We start from the raw sequence: 27,146 nt of genomic DNA on the forward strand, positions 1-27,146 counted from the left end.
AAGACTGTTAATCACAACCAAATGCTGTAAATGTCAGGATGCATTGAAATTTTTGCTACTAACTGATGAATCACTGAGTTAATTGTAGTTCATCATAAGGCCCTTGTCATTGTTATTATTATGGAAAACACTTTCATCACTCTTGCTATTCAATAAAATTAAAGTTCTAGACAAATATGAGAAGATATTACTCATCAAAGCATTTGAATTTAATCTCATTCTTCAAAATATTCGAACAGATAACTACATAGAATAATACAGATGCATACAGAGTGATGGTCTAAAATATATAAAGGCAATCCCCCTTTGTTAATTTCCCTTTTAATATACCTTGTCTCTTTCAAAATATGTTGTCCACATGAAGAATATATCCCTTGGCAAAGTAACTTCATCTTTATGAGAAAATATTGCATCTAAGATCATACTAATGAAGGTATCCCACTTTAATAATTCTGGTTAAGACTGGAAAAACTGCCATGACTGAAGAATTCTAAGGATAGACTGCCTTGCAGGTATCGCAGATAAAAGTCTTCAGGCAGTGACCAGAATACAGCTAACTCTGTAAACCCTCATTAGTTTCCTTTTAAGTAACCTGTTTCTACTGCTGTTTGCTGAGACCTGTTACATCAAATGGAAACTGATCTGGAGGAGAGCTGCAGATGATAAAAATGATTGTTGAATGGTATTTGTGGATGTGATTACTCAGATACAGAAATGTGAAGGCAGAAGAGGACAGAGCACTGCTGGAACCCACCATCCACTCCCTTTCCTACTGCAGGCATGTCTGCAAAGATGACGTTTTTAGAAGTTAAGAACTTTTTGTAGAAAATCAGTTTTTAGAGTTTTTGGAAGAACAGTGAATATGTAAGGGTGAGTAGGCTGCAAAAAGCTTAAAGTCAGAGCAGTTGCTAGCCCAAATCAAGCTAGAATGCTCCGAATAAATTTTGTTGAATCCAGAAGCAGTCAGAGTCCCTGCAAGGTAATTCACCTTTAAATTTAAATACTGCTTCTCAAATGGGACCACCCTTTTTTGGGCACTGTTCATCAGAGATAGGCTAGTGAGGTGGGACAAGGTAATTATTGCTTGGCTTTCTCAGTACCAAGAGAAAGGTGGTAGGATGAGGCCTTGTCTGACCTCAAAGTTGGTAATATACCTGAAAACTACATAGGAAGAGAACAAAAGGAGATTGTTCATTCATTAGCATGTATTCAAATCTTAGCCCGATCTATAAAGAGTTGTATGTAATGCCCCAGTTTATTGATATTTTCACAGATATTTTTTAGTGTTCGTACAGAGTAATTAAAAACCAAATAATTTTCCAAATTTGCATTGTCTTGCTAAAAGCCAGATGTTTCACATAAGTTCCTTGAATATATAAAATAATACACCGACAAATAAGAACCTATTCCGCAATAAAAGCGTATGGAGACACATGGATATAAAATTAAGGCACCAACTCCAGAAATGAGGGATCAAACCTTATGTTATGACTCAGTCCAATTTACTTGCTCTTTGACCAGGAGAAAATCCTGTCTGTGGAATGATGAAACTTTCTTTGCGTACTCCAAAGGATAGGTTGATTGCTGTCTAAGTACCTGTGCTCAAGTAATAGGAGAATCTGAGAATATATAGATATTAACTTGGTTCTCACAGATAACCATTTTATGAAAAATAACATATGGAATGTAATCCTGAGTGAATATGAATGTCATATATGTCTCTCTATAAGTGGTGTATCTTCCGTACTTCGCAGTAAAGTTATCATTCATTCATTTCTTCTTTTTGTGTAGCTTGTTCTTTTAAAATTATATTTAAATCAAAGCGAACCCTATGTAGAGGCATCGATATGTATCATCTATCTAAAACAGGGGAATACACTTTTAATTTGGGGAAGTGCTATATTTATGTATGTTTCTTATTTTTCAAGCTGATAAAATGGGGATATATCATGAATCCTGATTCTATTACACAGCTAAAGTTACAGTTCAGTAAGAACATAATGTCTATGATAAAATGTTTTCAACCTGAGACTTTTTCACCTACTTCTAAGCATGCTAGAGATTTGTCAAGATCCTTGTTTATCCAGTGCAATCCTGACTATCTTCATCCAACAGAAATGTGCTGTAACTAAATGATTGTGTCCTTTCACAGTTCAATCACACAGGACAAGGAAGTATTTGCAGCCAAGCCATAATGCTGATTACTGATGGAGCTGTGGACACATACGATACAATATTTGCAAAATATAATTGGCCAGACAGAAAAGTAAGTATGTTATCACCTTTATTTGATGGAAAACCCAAACCTTCATATGCAATATAAAGTGTGTGCCTATTGAAAAGTCAGTAACAATCTTTCTAGTGATCTAAAAATGATTTTGGATAACTGTATGTTTCACTAATGACAAAAATGATGCTTATGTGATATTGCTCGAGGATAGAGATGGCCTTTTACTGTAGTCATGAACTTAGGATAATAAGATATTAAGGAAATACTTCCCTCCAGGGTACGTTTTTGACCATTTTATAATGCTTCCCCTATGAGACATCATTAAATGTGAAAAAACTTTTCTCTTCTTTCTCCCAAAACACTCATTAATAATTCAGTGCTTTTTGAAGCTAAAGAAGGGTATGTACTGTGGACAGTGAACGGTTTATTATGACTGGAGAAGCAGCAGATGTAGTACTCACTATTTTTAATTTATTTGGCAGAGTGAGGGGTAGAGTTTGCAATTGGTGAGGTTTTATTAAAAATGTATTTGTTTCTATCCATCTGTATAAAGAAATTTGCCCAGAATTAAATTACCTTGTTACATAACACATGGATGTTATATGGTAGTGCAGAAAAGCCTTGAGTTTTCCTGATGAGGAAGTTCTCGTAGGCCTTGTGTTTGGATGTGAAATAATTTCCTTTTACGCTGTTTATCTTCTGCTAAAGCAAGTTTTGGGACTGTTTTAGGAAGTTTCTGTAGTTTGAGATAACTGCCATGTTATATGCCTGTGGAAGCAACAACCTCACTTTTGGAAGTGCAATATGAGCAAGTAATTGGTTAATATGAGTGTGCTGTGTGGGGTTTCAGTATTCTGTGGAAAAAAGTACTAGTTTTGATTTGTAGTTTTTAGTCACGGTGCTCTCATTTATAAAATTTCATTTGTTTTCTGTTCTCCCTTTTTTTGTTTACCTGAACCAAACCTCACCTAATAGCAATCAGTGAGCAAGAGAAAATGTGGAAATTGGTGATTTTTTTTCTTCTGACCTTCTGAAAATGTTACGTCAATTACTGTCATTTCTTGTAGTAAAAATGACATACAACTGCTCTACTTTCTGTTGGTTAAGAGGTTTTTATTCTTAGAATGTAGAGTGATAATGTAGAGTGATAACTAGAGATACCTCGCTCGCTCCTTTTATGTGACTGCATTCTCTAAAAGAAAGGTCATACTTTTTGTGATTTGACCAGGACATGCCAGGAAGTCTGTCATCTTTAAAAGAATGCACTTTCTGAGGAGACCTGTAGTATTTTTCGTGTGAATTGATGCTAGCCTTTGTGTAGTGGAAGGGATGAGGAAGTTCCATATTTAATTAATGCATTAAGGTGTAGAATTAGGTATTATGAGAGAAGTTGCATTGGATGTCAGCATTTGTCCATTTTGGTATTTATTGTACTTTGTTGGGTCACATCTCAATTGGCAACGGCAATATTGTTGAAATACAGCAGAAATATTTGTTTCTACCCTGTGACATACAAGAAGTACCTCCTTGAAATGTGGTGATCAACTACCTATAAGTTGGAGGAAAATATGTGACCTTTGATCTTTCTCTCCCTGCTTTTCTTCACTGCTTTTCACTGAGATTATTTGTTGTTGCTAATGACATGAAAATATCTCCTGCCTTTTCTTATTCTGTATTTACTATTGAAGATGGGTGATTCTTCAGGGGCAAAGCTTATACTGATTTTTCTGTTCATTAATTAATCAAACGGAAAGTTAGGGCTTTACAAAATATATTTGTCAGTTGAAATTACTGAATAATTCTGGAAATCTGTTTTTCAGATATTTAAATATTGAAAATGGAATCTGTTTTTAGGAGACAGGTCATATGTTATATTTTTCTTCCTAGGTAAATGAGTGTAACTCCTTAATATTATATGGCTTAAGTCTTTTATCAGCTGTCTGTGCTCATATAAATCCTTGATAATAATATAGTCTTAATATATCTCTTAAATTCTTCTTTCTATTGACACTTACTTCCAACTGTTTTCTTAGAGAAACAAGACAAATATAACCTGATTGTGAAATTATCACTTCAATAGCTGTTGCTTCAGATCACAAATGTTTATAAACAACAAACAATTTTTTTCTTTTTTTTTTTTTTTTACTAATTCCCAGATGTTTGCATATACTTTTATCCCTATAGAAATGGTCTGAGAGATGTTAATTTCAGCTATAGGCTTCAGTATTTACTCTTAATAATTCAGTCAATTAAATCTTGTAATGGTTCAAGATTTCCATGATCAGATGATGTATGAAGAATTTTCATTAAGCAATATATAAATGTAAACAAATTAAATTCAAACAAATTAAATAGAGGATATGAGGAATATGACTGAATCTTAAATTATCTTTGGAATTTCAATCAGTATTTCTGGCACCTTCCCCCTCCCACTAATTTTATTTCCTTTCCAGTTTTGATATGATCGAGTGACTTTGTGGGCTAGCATTAGCTCTGTTTTATGAAAACATAACTCATTTTGTTCCACTGCAACGGAGGCTTAAAAGTTTAAAAAAGACAAAAGTAAAAAAAAAAAAGTCTTGTGGCCATTCTTTCCTCTCTTATTCAATGGGGTATCATCTGATTTAAGTTGTTAAGTCCTCAAATGTTCCATGAGAACATTGTGCTTTATCTAGCAAACACTGATGTCTACGGAGATTTCCAGAATCTCTCAGAAGGATGTGCCTTTGATATCTTGTATTTTCTTACACTATGAAGTTAGTTCCTCTCTTAAAAATGGAAAGAGACCATGGGGAAACTCTCTTTATCATATGAAATCAGTAAGGAAAGAATTCTCTGAAACAGTCAGCTAAGTATTTTCACAAAACCATGTGCTGTATATCTTTCGTGTGCAAATCAGCAGCTATATTTGAGATAACAACACTTAGCACAGCTGTTGCAATAAGCAGCAGAACAGGTTTCCCTTTGGGTATACTTCTGCAAAGGCCTAGCATGAAGAATGCTACCTTGTTTAGCAAGGACGTGGTGTTTAGGGAGTACGTTTTACTTAATATGCAATATTCTATCCAACTCTTATAAAATATTTAATGTATTATACAATCTTCTAACTTGTATATTAGAAAATATGGAGAAAAAAAATTAACTCAGTTTGTCCTCTTTTCAGCCTGAAATGTTGCAGTATGAAAGATGTAAAAGATTTCCATATGTATGCTTTAATGTATTAGAGCTTTCAGTGTTCTTTGTTGGATTATTTTGTTCTAGAAAGGAAGATTTATTGAAAATGCAATATCCTACATATTTGCATCAGTGTGCCTAAAAATTATGCATGCGGTGCACTTCAAGATGCTTTTGCATTACACCATCTTTATTCTCTCCAAAGCCAATTTTTTGTATTTATAAATCATACCTTTGAACTGCTTAGTAGTTTTTTTCCTCACATTTTTTGTCCTCTATTCATCTATGCATTGCATTGCCATCTTTCTTATCATTTATATTTTTCCTGCCATTTTGATATTGTGGTGGACAGTGGTGGACAAAGTAATAGCTCTAATTAAGAAAAGTTCTTAAGTTTCTGTTTACCTCAGTTACCCTGTCAGCAAAGTACCTATTTCAGTTATGCTTTATCTAATGTTAGCTAATATTAAATATATCATCATGTATTGGGTTTGCGTGGCCAGGTTTTGGTAGCGGGGGGGCTACAGGGGTGCCTTCTGTGAGAAGCTGCTAGAAGCTTCCCCTATATCTGGTGGAGCCAGTACCAGCTGGCCCCAAGACGGACCCGCTGCTGGCCAAGGCCAAGCCCATCAGTGATGGTGGTAGTGCCTCTGGGAGAATGTAGTTTAGAAGGGGAAAAGCTGCTGCACAACAGCAGCCAGAGGAGAGGAGTGAGAATATGTGAGGAACAACCCTGCAGACACCAAGGTCGGTGCAGAAGGAGGGGAGGAGGTGCTCCAGGCGCCGGGGCAGAGATTCCCCTGCAGCCCCGGGGTAAGGCCATGGTGAGGCAGGCTGTCCCCTGCACCCCATGGCGGTCCACGGTGGAGCAGAGATCCACCTGCAGCCCGTGGAGGACCCCACGCCCGAGCAGGGGGATGCCTGAAGGAGGCTCACTTACATTAGAGAACTGTGAAATAAATATTTAATTTTAGTAATTCTGCATTTTATTTTTTTAATAAAATGTTTGAAGCCGAGCAACAATCTATTGGCTTCAAATGCTGTATATGAAATGAAAGTCTGTAAAATTCCCCAAACATTTAGTTTCTGCCATAGGACAGGAAAGAATGCTTGCTGTATCCTCCTTTAACAAAGGAAGATGGAAACATGACATGTTTTCACTTTCTGTGTCTGAAAACTATCCTAAAGACAAACTTGAAATCAAGTGCATGCTGTGAAACCAGGCTACAAGAAAATGGGTAGCTGTGTTGTGGCATTGCATTGGTGACAAATCATCTTTTTCTTCATGTCTGCTATCCACAAGATTACAAACCTTTCTGCAGATTTTTAACCAAGTCTCTGCAGCTTAGGAACCTGCTGATGTTGGCAACATGGAACTTCAGCACAGCAAATTAAATGTCTGGTGTACTATGTTGTCTGGATGTTATTAAATGGATTTTTTTTTCTAAAAAGACTTGAAGTACTTTAGAGGCAGATGTTATTACTGCTACACAAACAGTATGCTTTATTACTGGTTATCTCAAGAACAAAAGAAGGTCCAGACACTTTAGGCCTTTCAAGCTATGACATACCTTACATTAATTAGCTATCTTTTTGGGCACCCCTGCAGTATGATGAAAGATGGGGTATGAGATCAAACAGAAGTTCTTGATTTGGGAATAAGGAGAAACAACTTCCCATAGAAATGCTGTATTCCTAGTTTCCTGCCCCATCTGCATTTTTTTTTGGGAAAAAAAATAGTTTAAAAATAGATTATTTTCTGCATTATTACTTCTCCCTTTTAAAGAGAAAAAGAGGCAGGTAGGTTTCTGTTTCAGTGAATGCCTTTTTTTTTTTTGTCAGAACTACCAGAATGCTGTCTACAAATTGGTAACTAGTATTTCTACTTGTATTCTTTAATATGACAGTCAAAGTAGTTAAGACTTCTTTTCTAGGCCAATGTCAATTTAATTTGCCATGGAGAAACTACTTCTGCGGTGCTTAAAACCAGAAAGTGGGGAGGTGTTTTTTGTGAAGATAAAGGTAATTGAATCTTATGGTCAGGGTGTATGCGGATTGCCAAGGGAAGGATTACTGCTGTACAGTTGTATGGTTGTCTAGAATTGTGTAGTGGCTAATGCTTTCTGAATGTTTTAAGAATTTTTGTTGAGATGATCAGTTATACACAATGTAAATGTATATCCAAAGTGCCATTACCCTGTTAATGTTTGTCATGTAATCACAAATAGATACAAAAGTAAATTAACTAGGAGTCATACTGAGTACCTTATAAACAATGGGCAATAAAAATGGAGAATAATCCACAATCTGAAATAGATCACCCAAAGTACTTTTTGGGAACTAATGAGTATCAATAACACAAAAATCATTACTTTTGCTTTTAAAAAAGAAGTTAATTTTTATGTAGTGTGTGTAGACATAAAGAGTTCCAAAATTTAAGATAAAAATATATGTACCTAAAACATGCTTAGATGACTACAAGTAATCACTGTTTGCATCTGGCATAAACTCCGTATCACTGAAATATGTGGCTGAAAGCCATTATTAACAAGAGAGACCAAAGTACTGTAAGTATCATAATAAGAACCCAATATATTATGGATTCTGTTTATTAATCCACCAAACGAATATAATAAAACCTGACCTGATACTTAAAGTGCTATAAGGTCTTAATTTTTTTAAAATTTATCTTTGTGGAGTTCTTATGCCAGAAGCAAGACAGTTAAAGTAGGTATAGTAATTGCACAAATATGCCCATTTCATTCTGTGGACTATGTCTATTCTTGAGGTAGTGTTTTTTGTGAAGAATTATGTCATCCACTTAAGGAAATAGTGAGATCATTTACTTCTTGAAGTTCTTCAACAGTATGATAAAAAATGTATTTTAGTTTGTGTGGTTTAAACTGAACAGTACTGCAATTATACTAAAAGCCAGGATACAGTTCATAGTCTGCTTGTTTTTAATTACTTCTCCTTATAACGTATGCATCTTCTTACTTAAACACGATAGGCAGAAAAGAGATGTTAACAGCTGACAGAGCTGTTCTATTTTAGATGAGTATCTACAGTCTCTGTAAGATATCAAGTATGCATATTGTTAATTGAGAGTAACCTACCAAGAAAAAGGTGACCATAGCTGCATATGTGAAACCCATTTGGTTGCATTTGACAATAAGGAGAGAACACAGTATTCCAATCCATTAATTTGGATTAACAATAAAAAAAAAAAAAAAGTACAGATAGTAAAAAAAAGTGACGATGATGCTGGACTGAATGTCTTCCTAAAGTACCTGTTTAAAGTTTGGCTTCTGGAAGCAGTTGAAATTATCTGAATCTATATTAAATGTTACATTACAGAGGAGAGCCTTGGTGAAAAATAAGTTGGTGAAAGAGACAAAACTAGGGTCATCTCTGCTTCCTTCAACAATAGCCTGAAATAAGGATATAATAGATCTACAAGGCTGTTTGCTTTATAGGTACTTTCTGTTCTGTGGAGTACAAGAAACTAAGTGAAAACTTTTCACTGATTCTACAGACAGGGAAGAGTGAAAACTTCATATGTATTTCGGAGTAAGTTTTAAAAAGCTGTCCTTATGATGTTTTAGGCCTCTGTTACAGGTTTTAGAATATACTCCAATAAAATTTCAATTTTCTAATTTTTCTTTTTTTAAATGCAAGGTTAAGCTTGAATCAAACACAGTATTATGTAGTGGACACACATTAATAAGATTAAAGATATTTTTATGACTAACAAGAATGTTCACAGTTACATGTGGTAATACAAGTAGAGGAGACGGTGCAATGGTGAGGCTTAAATAGGAAAATGGGTTATTGTGTCTTTTCCTAACCAATAGGTCAGATTCATTGCTAGTCAGATGAGGTACGGCAATTCCAGTAGCCTGTAAGTAATTGGTAAGCACCCTGGAAAACTATTGACCAGCACAAAGAATAACTGTTCTCAGACATTTTCATCTGAGTACTGAACTATATTTCTACCTAGTTTGTATGATCCATTCTTGGTTCATTCCTGTATTGCTTTTCTTTTAATGACATCTTCATATACTTCTATTTTATATAACTCTCACGGAATTAAAATAAGCCATAGTGTGTTGTTTCGTTACATACTGAGGCTTTAAGTTAACTTCTGTTGGATATTTACGTTAAGCTGAGAAGGTTGGTAAATTACATGTTTAAATATCAAATCTCAAGAGATGTTTGGAAAGGGAATGTTACAAAGGGAGGAAGTTAAATGTTTGGTATAGTATTCTCTTGCTGGCATCCCATTACATATACTAAATGGTATTTCTTGCTCATTTTGCTCTGAGAGGCCAAATTCTGCTGGTTTGGAAGTATAACAGACATTGTTTATATGAAATTATTATTCATACATACCATTTTCCTAGAGTACCTCTTTTATCCTCTGTGGTGTCTGGCTATAGAACAATCCTGCAATACATGCACATATATCAAGACAGTACAGAAGATTCATTACATGCAGGGGATCATGTATGTGTAGTTTAGTATTCATTTCAGCAAAGCGCTTACATATGTGAATTATTACATCTCTGCTAACCAAAGCAATGGATTCAGGCATACATTAAAGCGCTTTACTGAATTAAGAACTAAACAAGTTATCCAAACAATCCCATCTTTAGAACTCTGTTGTGGGTCTGCTGATTCTTTCTGAGCGGTTCAGTCTTCAACTGTGTTAGTGGCTCTGCATTTTATAGAATACCCATTCAGAGCGCACTGTTTGTTTATCTCGCTGTATTTATACCTACTTTTTCTAAACTGGCATAACAGCATTAACTACATTCTGAGACTTCTGAAAAACATGGCAGTCTCTGTAGACTTACCTTTTGTGTTCTGTTCCCGTGTGCAGACATCTGCTGCAAAACTGATAAAAACCTATTCTTCTCTATGAGGTTCTAAATGCCATCATCTCATAATCCTCTCTACTACTCTTACCATAATTGTCTCTGTGCAAAACTGACAGAATGAGATTTGCACATCTGAATAAGTATGTTCTGTTTCTGTGGGATAACACTTGTGCGCTGACTTGTGTTAAGATTTAAGCTTGGTCACAGAGGTTTCCCCTTACGAGTTCTTGAAACCTTTCTGCTGGATTTTAACATTAAAGCTGAGTTTAGTGCATTGTTAGAAAACAGAAGTCCTTATTCTGCCATCTTATGTCATTAGACATTCGTATCTTGAAAAAACATGTAGGATTTTGAATCATCCGGGACTCGTTATTGAAGAAGGCTTTAAAATCCATTGTAGTAGTAAAGTGTATGTCCCAATGGCTGCTGTTCAGCATGTCATTATGAAAATAGAAGCAGCTATAAATACTTATTTATGAAACATTTTGAAATTTGTGTTATATTGAGGTTCATGAAATAGAACACCTACAGAGCCTATGAACTTGGAACAGGCCTTTTTTTGAGGAAGAGAGATCAGAAGCACACCTTTGTTTAACCCAATCACTTTGTGTATTTTTAGGTATGTCTAGAGAGAGGTAATGAGAGAGAGCAGTCTACTGGATACAAAATAGGAATTTGTTTTTTAATTCTGGCTTTTCTGGACAAATCAAGACAGAAGCCACTTAGGGCTCGTTTTTATGGAAAATTGTGTGTCTTGAAAATGTACAGTCAACTTCCATTTCTCTTATGCTTCAATAGGATCTGGAAATATTCAGTGACTTCTGGTAACATTTTTATGTTCACTTCACCTATTTTAAAAATGAATAGAAACAGGTTGTCCTTGTTTGAGGAAAAACATTGCCACAAACACCCTCAGAAAGATGACTGCTCTCTGTTGTCAAGAAGCCTAAAGGAAAATTTGGAAGTGTGTATGAATGGAGACAGCAAGGCATATCTGCTAGGCAAGCTCCTGGGCATTCCTCTTGGTAAGAACAAAATACAATGGAATTATAAACAGTAGTTATTCCAAGAATTTTTCTATCACGTGATCCTGTTTTTCAGCTTCTGATGAAGGAGAACTTTTCATTTTTTAATAATGTCCAAGGGAGTATCAGATATGGTCTGTCTCTGTGATTTTTAGTTGATTTAATAATACAAGATATTAGTAGAACCATGAAGAATGTTTCCTAAGTATAAAGACAAAAGATAGAATAATACTGGTCTTTCAATTAATCATTTATATTTCAGTCACGTTGGATCAGTCTAAATCTTTAACTCTTTAACAAATATGCATTTTCAATAAATAAACTGAAGTATATATTCAGTATGTCAGGTAGAAAGCTGTGAGCAGGTTTTCAGCTCCTGTTCTTGTAGACATTTTTCCCCCAAATAATAAACCAACTCATGCAAAAAAGGAATAGGTGCAATATATTGTAAATTATGGAGGACCATCTGAAAGTTAACTTCTGTTATTTTCTAGATCGATCTCCCTAGTAGACTTTCCAACAGTAAAAAATAATGCCCAAGATTACAAGGAAAAGGGATAATGGAAAGAATAGGAGAGAGAAGGAAGTAAGAGGAAGTAAATGAAATGGGAATCAAAAGGGGATTTTTCAGACTGTCTTATCCAGATTTCTTTCCTTCTCGGAAAAAGTCTTCTGTGGTATTGCATGGAAGGCAGCAGAGAGCGGTGAATTACCAATATGCGCAAGCCTGGAAGAAGAGTGTCGCCAAGCTGTGGACTGGTCTTGCCACTGAATATTATTTCCAACAAACTGATTGTAAAATTTGGGGGCTGCAGCTGACCTCCCCTTCCAACGTGCCTTATGGTCCCAGATACATGAAGTACTCCTCATGTAATGCTGGGTTATAGGTTAGTTGCAGCATGTCTCTTATTCAAGATTCCTGTCTGCCTCTTTTGAGGTGCCTGCTTTCCCCAGATTTCACAGTATGTACAAACATCTACCAGCCTGAAAATTACTGTTGCAGTTGCCCTGCAGTAGGTGTGCAGTTGTTTTCAATTCTTTTTACGAATGAAGGGAAAAATCCCTAGGCAGTTCATGTACTCTATTAACTTAACCTCCAAGAGTGAAATTAACTGAGTATACATTTATTAGTTTTGCTCTCACTGTGAAAAAGAAATGGCTGAATTTTCCATAAAATGAGAGTTTTGTCTAAATACTGAAATGTCTGTGGTAGAGATGGGTGAAAACTGTAAACATTAGCTTTGGCTAAGTTTACACCACATTTAGGGGGTGAGTTTTCATCAAATATTCACGCTATTGAGTTTTATAGGCACAAAATTTCATGGAAGATGAATTTCATCTTGTGTGCAAAAATGGCTATGGTTAGATTATCTTTCTATCTGTCCATTTTTGTCATTTGCAATTGAAAAAGAGCCCCTCATCAGTCACCAATTTGTGGGAGCATCATCAGTGTAGCATTTTTGCAGTTGTACTGCTGGCAGTTTTGAGTGGGGACAATTTTGAATGTGGCTAGGCAGTATGGATAGCCTGAGATTCCCATTGTTTTCTTGTGTAGAATTTGAGTCTGATCCGATGGTTTATATTGTATTGAAAAGGCATAATCAGCCCAGCATTCAGAAATGAATATGGATTTTTACTGAGACCAAGTTATTTTCCCCTCCTTCCCCCACTTCTCCCGTTCCTACGCTATAGTGTCAGTACATTTGTTCTGTACAGTGTTGGGGACATAGCCAGTGGCAGCATCATGCCATTGTGTGGCAGGTAGGGATTAATGAGGATCTAAAAATCTCTCCTCGTAGCTTTGATGGGGACTACTCATCAGAGGTCAGACTTTTTTAGTACAGTGTTTCTGTCTCTGATGGGTCTATGTTCGGGACATCCAGTATCCTAGCCGGGTTTACCTTGTTTTACCAGAAAATCTGTGCTCTCAGCCATGCTGTCCCTGGAAGTCTGGCATGTGGGCAGCACAGGGTGCCTGAGATTTGGTCAGTATCACAATATTGTCGTGTTCCTCTCTGCTAGAAGAATTGCTTTAGAAAATAGCTCTACTTAAGAGACCAATAGGATTTTCCTTCTCTCTTTGTCTCCTACACAGGGGGGAATATTTGCCAAGACAAAGGGACCTGTTAGCTGCCTTGTGAAATAAGTTTTCCTTTTCTTAGCTGGAGGTAGTTTATGGCTCCTTCTTGTGTGTTATTCAGTACAATCCTGTCAAAATGGGAGTTATCTCCTATTCTGGGACTACCTCCCTGACTTATCATGGATTTCATGATGAGTAGTACCCACAATATCTATATAGCAAATGGAACTATTTAGAATTTAAAAAAAAAAAGAGTGACAGAACTTAGTCCATAAAAAGTAATGGAAACTTAGCAGTATTACTTACTAATGATTTTAACAAACAATCCTATCAGTATGATTCTAATAACTATGATAGTTTTTTTTTTTAATATTTTGATTCATTTAAGCAACCAAAACCAAATTTGTGCAAAATATTCAAATGTGTACACAAACAGCATGAGAAAATTGTGAGTACAGAGATTTTAGCACTGCATCTGATAATACTGAATTTTTGGCTAAAAATTATACTGGCTGACTAAGTACATTTTGACATATGGCACCGCATTTTGAAATAAACTGTTTTATTTAGGCTGACCTAAATTCTCCTTAAAAGGTCATGTATGGAAACTAGAGATGAGCCAGACATCTGAGGATGCCTTTGTGGTACATCATGTTTGTGCAATTTCAGCCAGAAAAATGCACTTGGCTCTACATTTGTGTGCAGCAAGAGTGACATCTAATAAGCTATTAGATCAATATAATTGGTGGGGTTTTCCCTGTGGTTATAACAGTGTTATACACAATACTCAGTTGTGTTCAAAGGTGAAACTCAAAACGAAGTCTTTGCACTCTGCTTGCATTAGCAATAGGAAACAATAAACACAATTTTCAAAATCTTAGTTTGGTTCATAATAAAATCCTCACGTACTTTCCCCATGTTAGTAGACACGACTAGACTGAGGTCAGTCCATTTTCGGTCGCATAGCAGCAAGGATGTAGGGAACATGTGTGTCCCCCTGCTGCAGCCTTCACAAAGGTTGCTCAGAATGGTGTCTCTTCTCCCAGGCAAGGAGAAGACAGTCATTAATCACTGCCAAACTGCCAGAACAAACTTCTCAGTTGACAAATACTGAACCTTTAAGGGAATTAGCAAATCCATCAGTCTCCTCAGTCCATCTAGGGAACTCTGGGAAGTATTGTGCCACTGCACCAGCACAACTTTTAGATACGCTCTTCTGTGCCAGATACTCACTTCCCTAACTGCAAAGTATTACCTGTAAGACTAACTGCTTAGCAGGGGTGGACGGGACCTCTACATGATGTAAACCACCAGGGACTCTCAGGAAAAGGAGAGGAATATAGCAGGGAAGTGCTCATATTGTGTAAATAACCACAGCTGCTTTTGCTGAAGAGTGTGGGGGGGCGGAATTAGAACTTGTCCTCAGCCTCTAAGGGATGGTAATGTTGCCATCTTTCAGGCATTTTTAAAGTTTCGTTTTGTTGTTAGTTTGTTTTATTTCTGAGAGGGTTTTCCTTGTAGATGTTAATGGTGGAAGGTGGCAGTATGGTCTTGCTTGAACTATATTTGTGTGGAGACAGGAGGAGGAAAATGGCAAATGGGCTTCACATCCTGGTGAGGTTAAGATCTTTTACTGCATTCATACAAGCCTAATGTTATTGGCCCTTTCTGTATAAATTCTGCACAAGATGGATACAGCAGCTGCTCCATCTCTAATTATACAGGTGCACAGTACTCCAGAATATCCTGGGAAGGGGAGCAGTTGACTGTAAATTTTGGAGGAGTTTCATGGCAATTGTTCCTTCTCTGCTGCAAGGGGCACTGGAAAGCTTTGGTATCTCTGCAGCTAAATGCTCACTAGTGTTCCCTGTGGGAAGCCGTGACCGTAAAATAGGGCTGAACTTCAGTGTAAAACTGCGTTGAAAACAAAAAGGATGATTCTTAAATTTTCATTTCAGCTTGTGGAGAAGAGACTCGATTAAGGTTATTTTTGGCTTTTAAAAACAAACCATTTCTTTTGACTTACCAGGCAAATTGGTATTTTCTCGCATTTGCACTGAACTGTTAATGCCATATTGTCTGTCCAAGAAACATGTATGATGCAGTGTATCGGTGAAAAAGCATTTCGAAAAGGCATATTCTCTATTAAATCACTAGAAATGAACAGAAAGTTGAGTCAGAACGAAATTTAATAACTATTTCAGCATTCAATGTTACTGTTCTGTATTTTTTATATTAAGATCACTTTTTATAGGATACACCTTTAAACATAGCAAACAGCGAAATAACATACAAATTAGCAGAAAACAATCGAGATGACTTTCCATCATTTAGTGAGAAATAGATGACTAAATGCCTGGTTTAGTTATGGTTTAGTTTGCTGCTTTTTTAAATGTCAGAATGTTTAATAGCCGTAAGGGAATAGTAATGTAAAGCAAGCCATATAGGTATGTTAAAAACACTACTAATGAACTATTTTTTTTTTCTACTAGTGTATGGATTTAGCCTTCCCAAAAGAAAGTGGCTCAACAAAACGTGTGTCGTGTCTTCCTTTCTCCAGGGTGACTTATTAATGGGTTGTTGAGTGGCAAAAGAACCTGGTGTTCATTCCCACATTAATATTTAATCAAGTGCTAACAGCACTACAGTATCTACAAGACCCAGGACTACTCACAGGAGCTGTGTCAGTACAAAGTGTACTTGCCCTCCGAGTGAGACTGGATTATTAAATTAGAAGCAGAGGCAAGATTACCGTGCCATCATAAGCAGATATCTTCGTACTTTTAATTTGCTTAATTAATTTTGCTGATATTTTAAGTGTAAAAAGTGCTATGTGGGTTTAATTGTCTGTGTATGAGTGCTCAGATTGTGATATATTTCCCACTAGGGAAGTTTCTTTCAAGGCATAATTTTTCGTAAGAATTTTTCTGAACCAACATTTTGAAATGAAATTTTTAAAAATTGATCTATAATGTGCATCTATGTCTCTAAATATTGGAAGAGGTACATGAAAAATGAATGAGATTTCAGCACGGAACTTGTACAATTCTTTCTGTAAACTGTAAATTTATAGTTAGAAGTTTATGTTTATCCTATAATGTGTTAATTGAATGTAAACATAATTTGTTCCATGCTTTCTGAAAGTGCAGAAGAGACTTGACTATGGTTGCAGATTTGGACTCAGTTTTAAATTGTGCTGTGCAAACTTTGTGTGGTTTTTTTGTTTTGTTTTGTGTTGTTTTGGTTTTTGTTGTTGTTTGGGGTTTTTTGTTGTTGGTTTTTAACTATCTGAGGAACTAGTGACTGGGAGAACCATAGAATCCTAAGGGCTGGGCTGTAAAGGATAGTTCCAGTCACAGTCAGGAGTGGATCTTGCCCTGGAATGGTCTGTGTGATCTTGTAGCTTGATGCAACTGCCACCACGTTCCTGACTGCAGCCCTTACTTGCCAAGAGAAAGCCACGCCATTTCTAGTAGCTCTCCGGCAACTTTTGCGTAAGGTCACTCGGTGACAATGCCAGAAGCAGCACCTCTAGTGCCTGTAGTCCAGCCTTAACCACGGCCTCTGAACCCTTTTGAATGCTAGCAACCCAAACTGCGAACAGTGCTAGCAAAACCATATGTGCAGCCTTGCTAGCATCTTTGTGGCCACACTAGAAGCCCTTTGTCAATGTAGCATTAAATTATTCCTGTGTTGGTGAAGCACTCTTTACATGCTCTCAAAGTGGATGAAGTAGCTGATGTATTCTCTTCAAATAATGCATATACTTCAGGGCAGACACAAATAATCAGTTTTAGTGTTTCTTTGACACTTGCTTGTCATCATAAATAGTTGTAATATTTTAGGAGTGTTGTACTGCATTAATTACAAAAGTAGGCGAGACCCATGATACAAATAAAAGTGTAAGAAAATCTGGACTGCCTAACAAAATGTAGGGCTTAAAAAATCTAGAATATTCTTAAATTGAACAAGGAATTGTCTCCCTGCAAGATAACTTGAGACTTAATTTCTCTTATGCTATGATTTATCAGTCTGGATCATAATCTCAACATTAATTAAAAAGAATCTGAGAGATGCTAATATTTTAATGTATTTAGCAATTCCATTGCATTTCACCTGTCTGTACTGTACAAATTTCAGAAGAATGAAAGAAATTATTTTATGTAAACACGTCATTGGCTAATCTGTTACATTTTTTCCTACAATTGCTGCAGTCCGTGCTGCTGGTATGCTTTTCTGTGATGGTACTGGCACAAGCTGTTAATAAATTGGGCCCATAGCCTCTTGATGGCAGTGTATTTCCTTCTTGAGTTCATAGGCCTTACAGAACATTTATGTCTCATTACAGCCAGTACAGCAGTTTATGCCCTAATAAATCAGAAGAGCTTTGCAGAGATGATCTTGACAGTAATGAATCTTTCTGTTGGCATTTCCACTTCACAGACACAAATAATGAAGCAAAACTGCCCCATCTGGCCACTCAGTAAGAGTCAAATCACAGTGGGAAGCTGTTTTCTCAAGCATGACAAAGGTCATTGTGTGCAGCAGGAGTGAGTGATAGCAGGTTGTGCTGTGAGTGACAGTGTAGAATGAAGCCATTTGTGAACTTTTATCATTATAATTACATTTATTAGCTGTGCTGCCAAGGTTCTGCCCGCCCTTCTACCAAGTCTGTGTGCTCTTGCATCAAAAGCTGCCTTAACTGATTTCTGCAGATTATTTGGAGAGCTGTCGGTTAGTTATTGCATAGAAAGCGATTTAATCAGCTCAATCAGCCGTTGAAATAGTATTATTAAGGTCTCTCATGGTAATTTAAAAAAAAAAAAAATCTGCAAATTTGCTGCCTTGAAAGAGCAGAACTGACAAAAGGTGCTGTATACTAGTTACAAGCAAATAGATAAACCAGGTTCACTCTGCTTTAGGAACATATGGCAGAAATACAGGACATCATCTCAGATTGGCCAGTGGGTCCACTGAGCCTGCTGCCTAGCCTTTGGCAGTATGTAAGCAGGGGATCTTTCCACCTGTTCTAAAATCCTCGGTTCTTAGGTCTGACTTTGTTGTTATACTATTCACTTGTTAATACAGTCCTTGCAGCACAGACCTTGGATACACACCAAGTAGCCTTGAAGATTTTTCCAGGGCCCTTCACAGACCACCTTCCACCTTCTGGACTTCCGCAGCTCTATGTTCAACAGTACCACAGCATCTCTATTTTAAAGCGTATTTCTTCCGTCCTGACTTTTTCCTGCTTGATATCACTCTTGTGCCTGATTTCTTCCTTCTGTAAGATTAAGTACTTTCTCCTGGCTTAGTTTGGGGTTTCTACACTGCATCAAACAATAGAATTGAAAAGAGGTTTTCTTCTGTTGAGGAGGAGTTCAGGGCTGCTTTAACTTATTCATTTTCTTTTATATTTTTTTTCATCTATTTCGTACCCTCTTCCTTCCTTTTCAGTAGTCCTGCAAAAGTGGCATGATAAGAAAAGGTGGTTACAGCATCGAAAACCTGGGCAGCCAGCATTCCTAACAGCGCCACCAAGTGCCATCAAGTAGCTGTCACCCAAATCTCCCTCACGGCTCATGGCTCTTCGCGTTTTGTTTTTGCACACCACATATTTTAAATGTCTGTAGATGCATCTGTTCACTATTCTGCCTTGACTTTTTTTTCCAATTCTGAAATTCTATCGTTTCTGTAGGCATAACTCAGCAGCAAATTGAAAAGGTATCAGAGGAGAAAACAAGTAAGTTAATTGAAATGTGGCAAGCTTTGTACTAATTTTCCCTTCACCTACGGTACAAGTTTGTACTGTAAAGTACAGGTGTCCTTTACAGGCTGTATATTTAGGGATCACTCGTCCATCTCAGGAATGCAGATACGCATTCTGCATCAACACCATGACACATCAGGTTTTTTTAGGGGGAAAGTCTAAAAACGATTTTTTTCCAGTTGATATTTTACGAGGATTATGTCGCACAGCACGAATGCAATTGCCTGAGTACAAACCTGTCCAGAATATGGACACAGTAACATGCTTGGGGGAAGTACCAAGTGTTCTGTAATAACCACAGGTAAGCAGGGACTCAGTTTTATTTTTCTAACCTTTATAATTTTACATAATTGTATCATTATTAACAACTGGAAAGCTCCATGCTAATGCTATTGAATTTTTACTCATAAATTATATTTTTTACCCTTACAAAAGTTATCTCTATCTTTTATTATCTACGGTATTCCCTTTTTTTTCCAAATTGCAAGCGTGGAAAAGTGCATAATGAAAACTATATTTGATCCTAAAATAGGAATGTAGGTCTATAAGAAACAGCTTGGGTCAAATGCTGCTCAAATTAAAAAATTCTTCTGGGCTTACTGGGTTCCCTGCTGATGCCACTAAAGGAAGGGAAAGGGACAAAGAGTAATTTGGTCACTAAAGGCAAGAACAACTATAGGGAAGGGAAAGGAGCCAGAAGGAGCAGTTTTGAGTAAGATAAGTGTGGGAATGGTGAGAAGAAGCAGTGAGTGAGGGTCTGGCTGCACAAAGGTGGTCAGAAGAATTGACAAGAATATGTACTTCGATACTCCCTCCATACACATTTGCAGTCTATGTAATCCTGTGACGAATGCAAAGTTTTGCTATGAAATACCAGAATGCTTTGAAATGCTTGCATGCCACTGGAAGAGGGCGAGAGAGAGGAGACAGCTTTATTTCAGAGTCCTAGCAGTGGCACAGGACTGTTAGGTGAAAGTGTCTGAATGATGCTAGGAAGCAGACGGTGTGGTGTGCTACACAGGAAGGCAGCGATTCACTGCTGGTCCTGTCAAATCTGATGTGAGGAAAATCTGATGTTTGGTTAAGAGCAAAACCTACTAGCCAGACCCTCTAGTGGGCTGTTTTTTGTCCTGTCAGGAGTACCGCTGTACTCTATTCCAGTCTCTCACTGATAGCCATGGCTGCCACTAAAGCTTGAGAGAAAAGTGATACAGTAGGAATCATCCTTTCGTTGTTCAGTAAGTGACCAGCGGAAACCCTCAATGTGATGTTAACTGTAATTTTTTTCCTATTAAAAGAAACACTTATAGCTTGTTTTTCATTTGGCTAGTGTTGGGATATCTCTCCTTTTTTAAAACTAAATTATCACTCATCTGGCTGTTATTATTAATTGTATTGTTAATAGGTCACAGTTTTATGCCTTACCAAAAACAATGAAGAAGTTGTAATGGTGTTAAGGCAACAATGTGCACACATGAATTTTACTGAATGAGGAAGCAAAATATAATAGTTAAAGCGTAGGCTGAAACAAGGAGGTTCATTATTTCTACGAGTGCTTTTGCTGTGGATATCTCTCAGCTTAGTCCTCACTCTTATCCATAGCCTAGTCAGCAACAAAATCATAGGCCAGCTCAGCAGTACTTGAACCAGGCAGGCTGAGAGAACTAAATGCCACCAAAAGGCCGTATTCTTAGAGAATTATTATTCTATATGGAAAGATGAGAAACAACTTAAAAAAAAAAAAAAAATTCAAGTTTATCGCAGTACCAAAAGACGAGAGAGAGAGACTGAGAAGACCCTGAGTACTAGCTAATTGCTCAGTGTAGAAAGCTTATAACAAAACAGTTTAAAGCAGAAAATTGTAAAATTTGGCTGTAAAATGCTCCTGGAGATTACTTATGTACTACTGCAAGCCTCTTGCCGATTGTTCTTTTTGAACAAATGCAATTCTAGTGGGCAATTTTGATGAAGAAAAGAAGAAATGAAACTATTGAACTGAAAATGTAACCCAGGAAATGTTAATGCTGAAGAATACTAATAATTAAGTTGAAGGAAGAAGTACATTTCAATGAGACTTGAGGTGCAGGTGGATGACATCTGTGAAAAGTAACATGTAAGAATGAGGAGGTTAGGTGTATATTTACAGTTCAGAGAGTAAATAATATTCATTACAGAAGAAAATGAAACTTTAAAAGCAAAAATATTTTTCTTCAATTGAGAATAAAGGTAGATGTGAACGGACCTGGTGCGTGGAAGTGTTACGTACAGGAAGTGCTGTAATACTTTTGTTACATGTGGTAAAACTCCTGAGCTAGATGGCGAAACAAGTAATCTCTTTTGTAAAAGGTGAGCTGGTGGTCCAGGAAAACAATAGAGGTGGCACAGTTAGTGTTATAGACTGAATAAGGTGCTGCACCAGTAATAGTGTTAGAGATCTTGCTCCTTTCCACCTTTGGTTGCAAACTTTTCTTTGCCTTCATCATCTCTGTCGTGCCCTCCGTTCACCGATTGCGCTCTCATCCTATTCTGCCCCTGCATTGAACTCCCCAGTGCTTAAAATTCTTCTCTTCTGCTTTCTGTTGGAATCTTGTTTCTACCTAGCACAACTGCACACTGATTCCTAACCTCTTACATGCCTTTCCTGTCTCCCTTGCTACTGTCTCTCTTTGGGAAGTCCTTTCTCATTCAGTTCATCACCAAAATTCCCTCTTCTTTCTGTTTTGCCTAACCCCCCCCACTTTTTCAAAGACCTCCTGCAATCATATTTGTATTCAAATTTATTATAAAGCGAAGTAATTTTTTGCAGGACAGCAGGAAAATTAAGCGCTCAAGTTCTCCTTTAGTATCAGCATACAATTTTTCCCAATTTATACGAGCAGTGAAAAGCTTCAGGCAATCTTTTTGCTCTTTAAGAACAAGAATCAAATGTACAAATCCTAGGCTATTTGTATGCTTTTTGTGTTTTATCTTTTTTTTTTTCTTTCCATACTTGAACACTGACAAGTTGAAAGATTATACCTTTCAACTGCCATCTTGACAGATATTTATCTGTGCGTTTTACTTTGTCTGTCTTGTGATGGGAGTCACTACAAACTTGCCCTAGCTTTGTGCCAGCATCTGTGAAATGCAGGGAAGGAAAAATACTTTTACAGTTTTTGTGTCGTGGCAACAATTTTGATTGCTGATGTACAAGCTACCTTTCATAGTGCAGTATCACTTGAATCTGTTTTTTCTTACATCCATGTGTTTTTATACGTTGAGTGATAACGTGCTGGCCTTTGTGAAATGTATAGAATTGGTGGTGCTTATTTCATCAGCTATGAAATAAGCTGGTTATGAAGTTTCTATGTAAATTCAGTTATTCTTTTTCTTAGCTCTTTCAGTTACAAAGTTGACAGGAAGGATCAAATAAGTAAGTAAAATTAATATGGTGTCAGTTCCTTTGACTTATATCTTTTCTGGTTTTCGCCAAAGTATTGCCATTTGCAGACTCCAATTCTGAGTGAGAAACGTGTTTCTTTTATTTTGAAAAAATATGCACTGGTGCCTTAGTGAAAGAGCATATTGTTAATTACAGCTCTTAAATGTTAATTTCTCAAAAAGTATTTTAAATCAAAGCAGTTCTCCTTTTTGTCCTTTTCCTTGTCACATATTGTATCTTATCGTCAGCATAGTTCAACTCAGCTGACCTTTCTCCTAGAAGTTGCTACTCTTAGATCAGAGGTGAATATATATTGCTTTCTCTGATATGATGTAGCAAGAATAAATTTGAGCTCTGCAGATTTTGCAGTTTTAAGTCTGCACTTTCTATGCTTAGAAATTTTGCCAACATGCCTGTGTGTGTCTCGGATGCAATAAAGAAAGATATCTTTAGCTACCATTTCATTAGCAGCTTAAACCAATCCAAGACTGTGGTGCCACTATAACATGTGGTGCCACCTGCTGTCACGTTCACTGTAATGCGGTCAGTACCACTGTATGGTCACGTCATCTCCATTTTACTGTCACTAGTGTTTTGTGTGCCTACTACAGTAAAAAACCTATGTAAAAAAAAAAATTTGTACTCAGACCAATCAGATGAAAGATGAAGCCAAAGAAGGTGAGTGAAGCCATGTGGTTGATGCCAAGAACATAAGAGCGTAGCACCGTGGTTTAAAGTTGTGTTAAGCTTATTGTGATATCCTTCTGGCTGAGGTTTCGTGAGACAACTGAGCCCATTTAAAACTGTCAATGATGTGTGGGGCTTGAGGGAGCAGGGGAGGAGAGGAGCAAGGTGGTGCTGGGGAAGGAGAAAGCAGCCTGTGGGCAAGCGGGGGGAGCTGTGCCCCCAGGAGCTGTGCGCTAGCAGCCAGAGCAGGTTGGTGGCCCGTCGGCCCCCTGGTCGCCGGTTGAAGCCCCAGCATTCTCCACCCCAAAAGAGTTTGGGTCAGAAGGAGCAGAGAGGGCCAGGGCCAGTGGAGGGAAGTGGGCTTGATCCCCATTCCCACCCCTGTCTTGTTTGCATATTCTGTCCTGCTCTGGCAGCGCAAGGGAAGCTGTCAGCAGCCGCAGGTGCCCCTGGAGCGCGGCAAGCAGTGGCACCATCAGCAGGGAGGGTAATACAACAAGCAGGAGGTGGCAGCTGCCTGTGCATCCTAACGCAGATATTTCTGCTGCTGCTGAAGGGACGTCCCCTCCTTTGCCTCCCTCCTGCCCCCCCTTCAAGTGCATGCTCCTGAGCTGGCCCTGGCAGCTCAGAGAGCAAGTTCAGATGAGTGAGCAGGCTGATAATCAACCCAGCAAAAAGAAGGAAGTACTGTAGAGAGCTGAACTTGTCTCACGGAGCGGGTCAGAGGAGAGCCAGAGGCAGTACCGGGTAGGCAGAAGGCAGCAGCCAGGTTGTTGGACTGGCTTAGTCCTCATTGAGAAACTAAGCTGAACTAATGGATTTAGGTCAGCAGAATTTCTAGGGTAGATGCTACTGAAAAAAGGTGGGGGGAGCCCTGGTCATTGTAGAGTTTTTTTGTTCAGTAGCATTATACATTCTGGTAGAACTACTGCCGTATATTCTACCAGTAACAGTAATATTCTTCCTGGTTAAAGGCCATAGTGCTCATTGGAAAGTTTTTGTTGATATATAGGCAAGCCCGTTTCTAATGCAGAGTTAAATATATATATATATATATATATATTCTAATGCAGATATATATATATAAATATATATATTCTACTCAGTATTACAAAAAAATGTTCAGGGGAAACTTTCTGAGAATTTTTACATTAAAATAATACTTAAAGGAGGAAGAATATTAATTTAGAAAAAGAATGGCAGCAAAAAAAAAGCAAAGAGGGTGGGGCAGCATGTTTTAGGTTGTGTAATAATAAAATGCCTTCAGTATAAATAACTTGATTCATTGCCACGTGGTTTTCATGTTTGCTTCTTTCTGTGTTGATTACTTACATTATTTTTAGTTTCTTGAATAAAGTACATGTGTGAGGAAATATACAGCTTGGCAACATTGAAACAAGAAAATTAAAGCCATGTTATTGTATGGTGCTATTAGTTGGGTGAAGATTCTTCTCGTGGTAGTGATATTGATTCTGACTCGATCTTGCTCTCACTTGACTTAAGTCACATTTCTTTGCAGTCACACTTGGGACCCAAATTTACCCATTCATAAACTTGGATTAATTAGTACACTTGCATTTCAAGACGGAGCACATTTTTAAAATAAAATATGGTATACAAATTTGAAGAAAGAATAGCAGCTGAAGGCCTTCTTAGTCTCATGTACAAATAATGCATAATAATTTGGGAGTCTCTTTATGGTATAATGGATGCCCTTTAGCTTGAGTGTGTTGTTACTCATGGCAGGCTATGGTTTTGAACAGAAAAATCGTCTGTTGATAAGGTTAATAATGTCCGTGTTGACTTAAGAAAAATGTTATGTGCAGCTGTTGCATTACATTGTTTTATGCTGTAAGACCTGAAAGTAAAAATAGAATGCTTACCTTTTTTTGATACTGAGAGATACGCTTTCAGCTACCTTAAAAGACCTGTTTGGGAATTACTTAATGAAGTAATTAAGAAATGGTAAAATAAAATTAGTCAAAGCTGAAACTGTTTGCAGGAATATATGAAAGTGATGTGTGGGAGAGAAACTCACTTAATTTAGTTTATTCACTATTCTTGTGACCAGTTTTTATCCTGGGTGTTTTAAACTGAAAGTCTCTGATTTAACCCAGGTATAGTACAGTCTAGACACCACACAAGTATAGTATTGGCTAAATCTTCCCTTCTAGAGCTGTTTTGTTTTTATACAATTAATAATTCATTAGTTTACAGCAAGAGAAAGAGAGGGAGTGTGTGTCTGGATATACTTCAATGATATGATGTACGCCTGGGAAGTGGGAGACCAAGATGTACGGTCTCCAAGAAATATTTTCGTGATTTATAGAACGTGAAGAAACAGTACCGATAGGAATGATGAAAGCATCCTCCTCAGGTTGCAGTTGTCTGTCAATTAGTGCACTTTGCATGTGAATAGCTGCATTTCTCTGGTCTAAATCAAGTGGAGTGGAAATATGAAACTATAGAATGCTGTAGAGCCTTAAAGCTTTATTTGTCTCCCATTTGTGTTACATTCATGAGTGTTTTAACCACAGACTGTGCACTTGCACTTCATGTATCTTGATTAACTCCTGTTTACCCATAGCCTGTAAAAACTAATTTAACTTGATAAGCTCTTTAAAAGTAGTACAGAGCTTGCAGAGTCATAAAAAATGTATTTTAAAAATTAAAACAAAAGCATGATCCTTTAATACTAGCCCAGTAGAGTTCCACAGCTCTGGCTGTTTCTACCCTCTGAGTGGCCTTTGTCTAAGGATAGTCTTCCAGGTAACTCCCTTAGCTGCTTCTCATTCCCGATTTCCATCCTATTAACAACACATATAACTGATCATGATTTTGGCGTATCTGGGTTCCAGGCCCCATCCCCTCTTCCTAGGCTGAGTTGCAGAACATTCTGGTTTAGGATCTGAATTCAGCCTGGGTTGAAGGTAGCCAGCTTCTCAGAGAAGTTAGATACTAAACCATCCCCAGATACAGTGACTTTACAAAATTCCTACCGGCAGACAAGCAAGCTTTTCCACAGCTGACTAGGAGTCATCTTTATTCCTTAGAAGAGATACATGAGGTATATCCTTAGGCATGCCCAGGTGAGTTCAGAAACAACTGTCAGTGGGCAAGTATGATGCTCTCAGACATCAGGCTAACGAAGCACTCAAATGTGATTTTTTTCTGGGCTGTATCTATATGGTAACGTGCCTCAAAACATACGCTGAGCATTAGTAGTAAATGCTATACTAAATTTACATACTAACTGGAGTGTATACTGGTTTCACAAGCCAAATTGTTTCTCAGTTCAAAGATAACATTTCCATTTAAATTAGTAGGATTTATACAATATGACCTTCTGAAAGAGGTTTATACTGTACTAATCTCTGTTATGAAATGTTAGTCCTAATATTTTAGTTGTTTCAAATATGCATTGGTTTAAGTGTGTCTTTATTAGAGGTATTTATTCCAAATTAGAAAGTGGATGTCTAACAAAACTCTCACTGTAAGAATGTTTGGAAATTTATGCAAAGATTTTGACAACAGCAGTGTATGTTTGCATACCCTATCTAAAGTGGCTGCTGGCAGGAAAACCATTCCTCTTGTCCTCAGGAGATCAGGATGTCAGTATTCACTTAGAAACAAATACCCTGTCAAAAAGTGCAATTAAAATGTGTATCGGTATAACACAAGTTCTAAATGTGGTTTGAGGGCATTAGGTTAATCGTGCTACATCATGGAGAAATTTCTGTGTTCAGAGCTGCGTGTTGGCAAAGAGCTCTTTTTGATACATATTTGTGATGTCCTTTACATTATGGTATACCTAACAAATCTAAAAAAACTAGTAGCTTCAATCAATTGTACTTTCCAGCTGGCAGGAAAATTAGTAGT

General features: G+C 37.3%; 1 protein-coding gene across 1 annotated transcript in view; it reads left to right on the forward strand.

The window, feature by feature from the left end:
* The window catches only part of CACNA2D3 (calcium voltage-gated channel auxiliary subunit alpha2delta 3), a gene marked incomplete at both ends in the record, with an annotated part of 457,978 nt that overhangs the window by 225,786 nt on the left and 205,046 nt on the right, over positions 1 to 27,146 (forward strand). The window contains one exon of the mRNA XM_082321351.1: positions 2,153 to 2,266. Within this exon, the coding sequence (XP_082177477.1) occupies positions 2,153 to 2,266 (114 nt within the window). The remainder of the gene's footprint in view (positions 1 to 2,152; positions 2,267 to 27,146) is intronic.

This window comes from Platalea leucorodia, assembly GCF_965183815.1.
Source record: "Platalea leucorodia genome assembly, chromosome: 9".
Lineage (NCBI taxonomy): Eukaryota > Metazoa > Chordata > Aves > Pelecaniformes > Threskiornithidae > Platalea > Platalea leucorodia.